General features: G+C 40.8%; 2 protein-coding genes across 2 annotated transcripts in view; one reads left to right on the forward strand and one right to left on the reverse strand.

Moving 5' to 3' along the window:
- trappc8 (trafficking protein particle complex subunit 8) overlaps positions 1 to 11,811 on the reverse strand; it is a 180,772-nt gene that overhangs the window by 19,106 nt on the left and 149,855 nt on the right. The window lies entirely within an intron of this gene.
- On the forward strand, positions 687 to 8,408 carry LOC308287730 (uncharacterized protein; the record flags this gene model as incomplete). The annotated part of the gene is made up of 3 exons (XM_080728977.1): positions 687 to 942; positions 6,679 to 6,846; positions 7,209 to 8,408. 3 exons carry the CDS (start codon positions 687 to 689, stop codon positions 8,381 to 8,383), a joined length of 1,599 nt encoding a protein of 532 aa, XP_080585103.1. The 3' UTR covers positions 8,384 to 8,408.

Raw genomic sequence — 11,811 nt, forward strand, 5'->3', positions numbered from 1 at the left:
AACACAACATGCGCTGGTTTGTGCTGGTGCTGGTGCTGGTCTTAATGCTGGTCTTGTGCTGGTTTTTCTAGCAGGGTAGTACGGCGCCCCCAGTGGCCATTGACGATAAGGAGAAGATGTTTCACGCAGCTGTGTGAGTCCAGCCTTAAAGGGACAGAGAGGGCAGGTGAGTGAGGTGATGTACACCATTACTTGAAAATGTGACCCTGTAGAACCCCAGTGGCAGTGGCCAGTGTCTGCCTCATACCCAATGTAAAAAATGCCAACCGTTACATAAGGGCTTTATTCCAACGAATTATTATTAGCGCTAGTGCACCTTATCCTATTGGTTGGATAGAGGTTGGAATAACTTGTTCCTTCCTTCCACGAGCTACGCTACGTGTGTGACGTCCAACTGGGAAAACTCCTAGGAAAACTCCCCCTGTCTGGTGAAAAGAAGCGGGTGGAGAGTGGGTGGGTCCTGGACTCCTGGTTATGTAAACACATGGACTTATGCCCCAGTCAGACTGTCTGGGAGGGTTTATCCTAGCAGGAAACGGAGCAGATCGAGCACTTAACAAAGACCACGTGTCAGCAAGTAAAGTCAGATCCCAAACGGTAAAACCATCAAAGTGGACCGAAGGAGATGAACTATTCGGGCTTTTTTAAAAGAGGAGGAGGAGCAGCCACAGATCTACCAGCGAGCCATGATGAAGCTGAAGCAGCCTGTGATAAAGTTACACAGAAATGAGATGAACTATTCGGGCTTTTTAAAAGAGGAGGAGGAGCAGCCACAGATCTACCAGCGAGCCATGATGAAGCTGAAGCAGCCTGTGATAAAGTTACACAGACATGAGATGAACTATTCGGGCTTTTTAAAAGAGGAGGAGGAGCAGCAGCCACAGATCTACCAGCGAGCCATGATGAAGCTGAAGCAGCCTGTGATAAAGTTACACAGAATAGGTGCGTGGCGTGCAAGTTTTTTATGACCCCCCTGTTCCTGTACTCAATGACCATGGACAGAAATGTGTGTGGGGGGTGGGTGACGTCATTCACTGCCAGCTTTGTTGTAGCTCCGAAGAAATGGACAACGAGCTATCATTTAATTAACCAACTAGCTTAAGCACACTAAGTAGCTCTAAAGTAATCTTTAGACTTTCTATTTAGGAGGACATTCAAGCTTAGGCTGTGAAAGTTAGAACTAGGCTACTATTGGATTGATTTTCAATACACCACTTACAAAAGTCAGAATAAATAATGAACATATTAGATTAGGCTATAGGCTATTACACACACACTTGTAGAGCTCTTCACGGGTTAAAAATGACGGACCCAAACCCTATGGACCCCTGAAATTGGTTTTGAGATCTGAGAGCAGCCGATCGACTTAAAAAAAGAAGAAAAAAAGAAAAGAAAAGACGCACACGCGAGGCTGTTCTACTGTAGCAACAAAATAGACTATTGTGTTTCACCTCGATGAATCCATGATCACATTCACGTAGCCTATGCGTATGCCAGTTATGCTTATGCCACCATGCCTTTAGCTGAGGCCGAACTGGGAAAGTTTGTGCACTTGGTGAAGAGTTTCAGATTTTTGGTATGGTGTTAGGTACAGTATGGGTATAAGGTTTTCAAAAACCATCGCAAAGAAGTTGGGCTTGCCCCCTAGTGGTCTGTTTGCAATGAATCAAATATTAGATACATCAGTATATGGTTCAAACCCCAAATAATTGATGAAATAGATTTTTCAATGGTTTCTGTTACTTTTGGGTATGATAAACAACATACTAAAAATTCAAGAAAAAATAACTACCGGAAAGGCACCATTTTCAAGATGGCGTCCACGATGGCTGCCAGGGGCTGAAAATGCCTATAAACTGGGTTTTAATGTGTAAATAAAATCATAATAAATCTGCACTTGGTGAAGAGTTTTTAAATTTTGGTATGGTGTTAGGTATCAGTATAAGGTTTTCAAAAAACATCGCAAACAAGTTGGGCTTGCCCCCTAGTGGTCTGTTTGCAATGAATTCAATAGTAGATTTGTCAGTATATGGTTGAAACCCCAAATAATTGATAAAAGAAAATTTTCAATGGTTTCTGTTACTATTGGGTATGATAAACAACATACTAAAAGTTTAGGAAAAAATAACTACCGGAAAGGCATCATTTTCAAGATGGCGTCCACGATGGCTGCCGGGAGCTAAAAATGCCTATTTAATGTGTAAAAATTCATATAAAATATGCACTTGGGAACTAGCTTTTACATTTTGACATGGTGTTAGGTATGGGTATAAGGTTTTCAAAAACTATCGCAAACAAGTTGGGCTCACCCCCTAGTGGTCTACAATATACTGAAGTGTCTAATATCTAATTCATTGCAAACAGACCACTAGGGGGCTAGCCCAACTTGTTTGCAATGGTTTTTGAAAACCTTATACCCATACCCATACCAAAAATCTAAAACTCTTCACCAACTGCAGATTTATTATGAATTTTTACACATTAAATAGGCATTTTTAGCTCCCGGCAGCCATCGTGGACGCCATCTTGAAAATGATGCCTTTCTGGTAGTTATTTTTTCCCAAACTTTTAGTATGTTTTTTATCATACCCAATAGTAACAGAATCCATTGAAAAATCTCTTTTATCAATTATTTGATAAAACCATATTTCAACCATATACTGACAAATGTACTATTGAATTCATTGCAAACAGACCACTAGGGGGCGAGCCCAACTTGTTTGCGATGGTTTTTGAAAACCTTATACCCATACCTAACACCATACCAAAAATCAAAAACTCTTCACCAAGTGCAGATTTATTATGAATTTTTACACCATTAAAACCCAGTTTATAGGCATTTTCAGCTCCCGGCAGCCATCGTGGACGCCATCTTGAAAATGGTGCCTTTCCGGTAGTTATTTTTTCCTGAATTTTTAGAATGTTGTTTATCATAACTAATAGTAACAGAATCCATTGAAAAATCTCTTTAATCAATTATTTGGGGTTTGAACCATATACTGAACTGACGTATCTAATATTTGATTCATTGAAAACAGACCACTAGGGGGCGAGCCCAACTTGTTTGCGATGGTTTTTGAAAACCTTATACCCGTACCTAACACCATACCAAAAATCTGAAACTCTTCACCTAGTGCACCAAATAGATGTTTTTTGACCAGTTTGGCCCCAGCTACTTTGTTTGATTCCACGGAGGTTGGTTTGATGTAGCCTAGCAGAGCTAAACAACTACAGTAGTTAACTGCATGAGTATGCTACTGTTTGATGCGTTTTGTTTTGTGCATGTGCTCGGCTCTCACTTTGACTAACGGGGAACAATTCGTTCCCCTTGTGTAGCAGTAATCTGATCCCTGGTCACTGACCAGGGATCAGATTACTGCTGACCACAACCAGTGGTCAGTGAGTATAGCAGCACTTTAGTCTGGGATAGCCTGGCATAGCCAGCCTATATACTAATGCAGCTAACTAACTGCAGCATCGGTCACCAGCACTTTCGCCTAGGAAATATTTGCCTACACGCATTTGGTCCTTTCGCCTGGCATTTTCGCCGTGGAGGAGAGTCTTTTCACCGACCTGTCTGAGCCATTTCGCCTACCCTCAATTCTGCTGAGACTGTCCATGTTTGCATATTATCTCTTTGTCATTTAAATATCATAGTGACTGTGACAGTGGTGTCAAGTGAATCTAACAGTTTATTTGACATTCATTATTTACATCACATTTTATTCCTAAAAGAAATGGCAAAATTGTTTTTTATGCCTGTTGACAGGCAAGGTTGTTTAGATGTAGCATATATCTATATATAGGCTAATAGCCTACATATATATTTTGTATAGCCTAATGTTAAAACAATAGGCTATAGGCCTACAATACTGTTCATTGTACAATACTGTTCAATACTGCACCAAAGAATTTATAGTATCGGGACATGGATTAATTAATTATTTGGGCGCACCTGATTCCAATAGCTCTGTATTGATGTGATTACTATGGAGTGCATATAGGATAGCCTTGTGTAGGTTTGACATGTAACACCACTGTCACAGTCACTATAATATTTAAATGACAAAGAGATAATATGCAAACATGGACAGTCTGACAGCAGAATTGAGGGTAGGCGAAATGGCTCAGACAGGTAGGTGAAAAGACGCTCCTCCACGGCGAAAATGCCAGGCGAAAGGACCAAATGCGTGTAGGCGAATATTTCCTAGGCGAATATGCCTGACACCGCAGCATCTATCCCCTTCTTGTTTTAACATGGGTGGATGTTCTAGCTGAGCTATAGTCTGGGATCACTTCACTGTTCGGCAGTGGTGCTTTGGGATTTTCTTTTCAGGGCGGACAGTCATTTATTGACGTCACGTGCATGCGCGCGCACGCGCCTCTAGAGGCAATATAGAAGGAATGGATCTCGGAAGATCTAATTGTGTAAAAACAACATTTTCTAGTCTTAATTACATTTGCATTGTTACTTAATGTTTTATTTTCTGGTTTCATTTAATTCAATTAGAAAATACAGCGCTGCAGACAGTAGAGAAACAAGTTTGCTTTGAGCGAATCAAACAGTACATACGGAGCCAAGTATGAGGACTGGACGCACACACATGCACATGCATTCATTCACCGCTGGAAACCTAGTAGGCTACTGTAGGTTAGGGTTAGGGTTAGTAATAGGGTTAGGGTAAGTAATATCCATATGAATAGGGTACTTGGGCTTGTGAATCTAGGGGGGATGCGCTGGTAAACTTGTTATGCAAATATAGCCATTTCATTAGAAACTGTAGGCTATATGGCGTGTCGTCACTCGAATCTATGGGGAGTTCTAGTATGCACACGCACAAGCACTGTTCCGTGCCGTCCGTGCGCACGCATGTGGGAAATATTGGCCTCACGGCGTTCGGTCATGTCCGGCCTCGAAAGCGATACTGCTTTTCGGGGTTGTATCCGGTCGGGAGCGGAAACCACAACACGTCATGTTGTAGTCCTCAATGGACTACAATTTGCTGGAAAGATCAAACCGGATTCAGTTTTAACCCAAAATGATTCCCCTGCGCTCAATGGGGATTTATTGAGGAAACGAACAAGGGGAACCAAAACAAAGCGATGCCGCTTCTTCTAGTGGTTTCCGCTTTAGGCGGAAACTAAACGGCAAAATCTCGATATTCCGACGGCCTGAAAGTCCGACGGCACGGAGATCCAAATCCGATGTCCCAGCGAGAGAGAGGTCCTGATTAAAATAATTAATTAATTAGCCTAAAAGCCAGCAAATAAATAGCCAAATCTGAGCACATATCAATAGCCTATATAAGGCCAAATCTCATTAAAAAAAAGTATAAAAGCTATTTGAGATGTTTATAGATTAGAGTCTTTACACACCTGCTTCCAAATAATTAATTATATAATTCCAGATCACAGCATATATTGTGTAGGTCATTTCAATTAAGCTCGAGCACTCACTCCTGTCAGCGCTTGACTGAAAAGAATCGAGCAGCTCCCTTAGTTTAAATAAACCAGTAAGACTCCCTAATCGGGAGATAAGCGACCGTAGGTGGCTTATCTCCACAAATAGGGCAAAAATGTGTTTTTGATCCATGTTGATGACATGAGTGTAGACATGCTGTGTAGTGATATTCGTGATTTTAGGGCAAAAACTGTAGGAGCAGTGTCCAAAAATGTGTTTTAAAAATCGGCCTGAAGGTGGCGCTAGAATAGGGCCATGTGAGAAATGAGGGGTGGGGTCTCCGCGTTGCCTTGGCGGGATGACATAGGCCATATAGAATGGATTTTCAGCCAAGAAGTTGTGAATGAAAACGTAGGCCTGTGCTTTCTTATTGTCCTCACCTCCTCAAGTAAACGCTGGATTATTATTTCTTCAAATTGACTGGATCCAACCTGGATCACACAATAAGAGGTAACATCCAGGTCTTTATCCATCATGCTTTCACATCAAACAGAGTAATCACTCAAACCTATGTGTGAGTGTGACCAAGTTTAACATCTTAAACATCACATATCTGCGAGCGTCGGCACCTCAGTCAGCCGCCTCTCCTCCTCTTTCTCTCCTCCTCCTGTGTGTGTCTCCGCTCTCATAGGCTACTAAATTGAACAGCCTTTCGGACTTTAAGTCTCTCGGACTTTCCAAGGCCATCGGAAAATCACCACGCGCCCAACTAAACGGCCTGTTGTGAACGAACAACTGGCCGTACAAGCGCCACCAGGAGGCAGACTTATGTAAAACACATTCTTTAATATTACTCCTTCAGATTTTATCCAAAGATCTTGCAAATCAGTCAGGGCGGGGGGGGGGTCCCCAGTTCAAATATTATCTTGGGGGGGTCGCGTCCTCTCCTAGAAGTGATTTGGTGAAGTGGTAGGGATCTTTTTATTTGACCTTAAATATGAAATAAAGATAGCAACCGTTGTCCAATGGCCAAGCCTTGCAGTTGCTGTTGCTGCCTTGTATAAAAATATACTGTATTAACTGCATATTTTTAATTTTTCTAGTTTCTAGTGCTAGAGTGATTCTCTTGCGTGCGTGTAACAATTTACAAAGAAATACATAGAGAGGTGCTTTTAAATTTGGAACATTTTCAGTTGGTGATACAAGACAGCTTGCATGTTATTTCATGTTATTTATGCTTTATGCTTTTTCCCCTATCTTCTCATTCTCCATCCAAGATGTTTTTCCTGCCCAACTGCTACTGATGAAACCTATCTACACCACAAACAGTCGACTTAAACATCACCAGAGAAGTCATGCAGAAGAGAAGCTTTACACCTGCGACCAGTGTGGGACTAGGTTCAACAGGAGCAGTAATCTAAAAAAACACCAGAGAATTCATACAGGTAGGGATGGGACGATATACAATATTTTTGTATATCGTGATAAAAAACACTCACGATAATCGTATCGTGGAGATTTAATTTATTGTGATATCGTCCTCTGTCATGCACTTGGATCAATTCACCTTTTATTTGCCGAGCTGCATATCCGGTACCACTTAAACCCTCTATAATTGGTAATAATTATTGGTCTTTTTTTCACTCTCTACCAAATCTCTTTGCCAAAAAATAGCCGATCTACAAGTAAATGTTTCCGCCCCAGAATAATGGATTTAGATTATCACAAAATCGTAAATCGCGATTTCTTTGGTCACAATAATTGTGTTATGACATTTTCATATCGTCCCATCCCTCCCTACATGCAGGAGTGAAGCCCTACACCTGTGACCAGTGTGGGATGAGCTTCAGACAAGGCCATCATCTCAAATTTCACCAGAGAACTCACACGGGAGAGAAGCCCTACGGCTGTGACCAGTGTGGGAAACGGTTCAGCCAGAGCAGTCATCTCAAACTTCACACGATAGTTCACACGGGACAGAAGCCCCACCGCTGTGACCAGTGTGGGAAGCTGTTTAGCTCGAGCAACGAGCTAAAACAACACCAGAGAATCCATACGGGACAGAAGCCCCACCACTGTGGCCAGTGTGGGAAACTGTTTCGCTCGAGCAGCAATCTCAAAGATCACCAGAGAACTCACACGGGAGAGAAACCCTACCGCTGTGACCAGTGTGGGAAACGTTTCGTCCAGAGCAGTAATCTCAAACGTCACCAGATGACTCACACGGGAGAAAAGCCCTACCGCTGTGACCAGTGCGGGAAGCAGTTCTGTCAGGCAAGTCATCTCAAACTTCACACCATTATTCATACGGGACAGAGGCCCTACCACTGTGACCAGTGTGAGAGGCCGTTTAGCACGAGCGCTGAGCTAAAACGACACCAGAGAGTTCACACGGAAGAGAAGCCATATTCGTGTGAGCAGTGTTGGAAAGCGTTTCGCACGGGCACTCAACTAAAACTACACCATAGAGTTCACACGGGAGAGAAGCCCTACTCCTGTGACCAGTGCGGGAAACGGTTCAGCAAGATCAGTCATCTCAGAGTTCACCAGAGAATGCATACAGGAGAGAAACCCTACCACTGTGACCAGTGTGGGACGAGGTTCAGCCAAAGATATGATCTCACACGTCACCAGGTGATTCATACAGGACAGAAGCCCTACACCTGTGAGCAATGTGGGAAAAGTTATAGCCACAGCAGTAGTCTCAAAGATCACCGGAGAACTCATACAGGAGAGAAGCCCTACACCTGTGAGCAGTGTGGGAAAGGGTTTATTACAAGCAGTAAGCTAAAACAACACCAGGTAGTTCATACAGGTGAGAAGCCCCACACCTGTGACCAGTGTGGGCTAAACTTCAGACGGAACAGTCATCTCAGGAGTCACCAGAGATCTCATAGAGGAGAGAAACCCTATCACTGTGACCAGTGTGGAGCCAGTTTCAGCTTCAATTGTAGTCTCCAACGTCACCAGAGAAGTCATTGAGGAGAGAAGACTTAGTACAGAGGAAGAGCTTATTTGTAAAGTGTTTAGTGCTTCCCTTTGTCTTGGATGCCCAAAGTGCCTTTTTTTTTAAATGCCCAAGGGTTGGGGTTGGCCCTTATCAAGAAAAAACATTAATAATAATAATAGATTCTCCCAACTTGTTAAACTTGCAGCTGTATTGCAAACACCTTGAGACAGGCACTTGGCATGCGTAGTTCACTCCCCCATCAATACATTTCTGCTTTTACACAGATTAGCTGCCTTCAAAAGTTCAAAAAGTCTATTCTTTTGAGACTTGAGGAAAATGCATGACACCCCCCTGCCCAGTGCCCACACACCATTAACCATATGTTTATATTCACACCAACAGTAGGAGAAAATACATTGAATGTTGTTCTTTTCCCACGTTTATTAGGCAAATTTAGCACCCTATTTGACATCTGGAGTAAAACAACAAAACATTTTTTAAATGCAAAACTCTAAATTTAAAATATATGTGTATCTATCTATCTATCTATCTATCTATCTATCTATCTATCTATCTATCTATCTATCTATCTATCTATCTATCTATCTCTATATATATATATATATATATATATATATATATATATATATATATATATATACATTATGCCCCCACTCCCTAAATATCGTATATTCCCAGAAGGTTTTTTTTATTTTTTAAGGCACATGTTGATGTTTGGTTAAAATTGGCCCGAAATATCATTTATTTTTGTGCTCCCCAATACGTAAACTGACTCCTGGCCTTAGAACACTAGACCTGTGCCCATTGGGCTCCAGCTTACTTCGGAACAATGAAAAAAGAATGTACATCTCACACACACACACACAAACACACACACACACACACACACACACACACACACACACACACACTTAATTGAAAACCTAACATCACTGTCTTATATTATATTTATTACATATGTTATATTATACTTATTTTATTTTATTAGATAATATGCCTATGTGATGTTGTTACCTGACAATTACCGGAAATTAGGAGTTGGACAATATCGTAATATCGGATCAATATCGAACATCCCTAACCAATAAGTTATTGTGACCGTCAGGGAGCAAGTTACTATGAAAACCTGCTGCAGTTGTGTCACACTTTGCTGTCACACTTGTCTGTCAAAGTTGTCTGTCAAGCTAACAGCACCCTCTAGTGGCCAACAGTGTAATAGGTCAATAAGTGTGATAGTGTAATAAGTGTAATAGGGCAATAAGCGTAATAGTTTAATTGTGAAATAGGTAATAGGTGTAAAAGTGTGGTGTAATTAGCGCATTAAGTGTAATAGGGCAATACGTTAAATAGTGAAATAAGTGTAATAGGGTAATAGGGCAATACGTTTAATGGTGAAATAAGTGTAATAGGGTAATCAGGGTAATAAGTGTAATAGTGTACTAGTCTTATAATGAAATAAGTGTAATAGTGGACTGGTCATTGTACATTTCTGTTTTTATTGGGACTATAGGAGTGTTCATCTTCTGAAGTCTTGCTGTTGTTCCTTTTGTGAAAACCCTTAAGATTAGTTGGAAAGTGTGATGTCAAAAGCACACTTTTTTTGCACAAAAGCAATTTGAATAAAAGGACTGTTGGCACATGATTCATGTTGTAGTAGTAGTTTCTGTGTATGACTATGAAATGGGTCTGAATTATTTTTTTAATACAAATAGTTCCAATTATGTTTTTATGTCCCTGCACACAATTTGGTTTAAGTTTGACCATGTTTTACGCAGCCCAGTGGCAAAAATGCCTGCAGTTATTTGTGGCACTGTCACTTTAAGCCCAGGGCAGGGGCGCAGCCAGAACAGAGAAATAGGCTGGGCCTGGCAACTTCAGGGTGGGCACAGGGCGGTACTCTTGCACGAGCGAAGAGTACCCCCCGAAATTCCAGGATTATTTTGGGTTTTTTCTGTAAATTATTAGGGTTTTCAGGGGTTAAAACGGATGCGGGTGGCAGTATCAATGAACAATAATTAATAGGCTAATACAAAGCCTGTAGTTCCCAGCTGCACTTCATCCCAATAACACATTTCCAAATATAAACTAACACCCCTCCAAACACACAGTAGCCAACTGCTGCTAGTTTAAAAGATGCATCATCGGAGCAACAGTTGTAAAGTACTGTTCATGTATTCATATTAAGCAAGACGATCACACAAAAAAACACAACAAAAACAACATTGTATTTAATGAAAGAGACATGATTAAAAAATAAATGATTAGTCTGGGCAACCAGACTGTAGTACTTGTCCGACTTTATTCCATCCATCCATCTTTTTTCCCCCTCCCACAGTTTTGGTGGCACACGTTGACTTTAATTTAAAAAAATAAACTTTTACTAAATATGGAGCTGACAGACATTATAGATGTCTGACATCATGGACCACATGAGACTGACACAGTATGCCCATATGAGCATGCCAATATATGGGCTTAATATTGATGACATGGGCAGACACAGAGATTGGTGAATACATTTTCCTCATTGACTTGAATGGGGAAAATTCAAATGTTAGACGGAATTGTGACTCGCATCACAGCAATCACAGTTGCAATTTCCAATCGCATCTTTCTAGTTTTGTTTTGATTTACTTCATTTCCTGGCTCGCATAACATAAACACCAAACTCTGTGGCATTGTAGTTGTTTCTGATTTTCACTGTGAACAAGAAAAAACGACATCTCCTACCTGGGTTGCTTTTTGGAGGAAAACCTATCCAGTGAAAGAATGATTACCAAGGTAATCAAAAAAGTCAACCAACAAATTATTGTCTTGCAGAGGATTGCCCCGCTAATCAATTTAAAATCACGAGAGACTCTAGGGCAGGGGTGGGCAACTTTGATGATGGAGAGGGCCACATTCACTCCAGAGGGCCACAATGCATATACAGTCAAAAATAGCTAAAATAGTAGATCTACAAGCTCAAAACGCGTCGCACTGCGGTGCGTTTTGAGCTTGTAGATGTGCTATTTTTGCTATTTTTGAATTGGAATCTGATTTTTTTTAGATATTTTTTAATTGGAATCCTGAAAAGTAACAATTTTATTTCATTTCAAATGCACGTATAATTATGTTCTATTATGTTAACTTTGTGAACTTAAATACAAATACATACAAATAAAAAAAAGAGTGCTGCTATGTCTAATATAGACTGAAGTAATTAAAGCGAGTCATGTTTGCATGGTTGGAAATAGAATTATAACAGCTGAAATCAATACTATATCAGAATTCCAATATTAACCTGTGGGCCGCATTAAAGGAGCTATAGTCAACTTTTTCATTGTAGGGCCGACACTTTGTTTACATCCTAGTCTATAGACTAGGATGTAAACAAAGTGTCGGTCTGACAATGGCCAAAATGATTATTTTATCATTATTTTACGCTTTTTGTGGTCAT

The sequence above is a fragment of the Nannobrachium achirus genome (genome assembly GCF_963921795.1).
Source record: "Nannobrachium achirus genome assembly, chromosome: 1".
NCBI lineage: Eukaryota > Metazoa > Chordata > Actinopteri > Myctophiformes > Myctophidae > Nannobrachium > Nannobrachium achirus.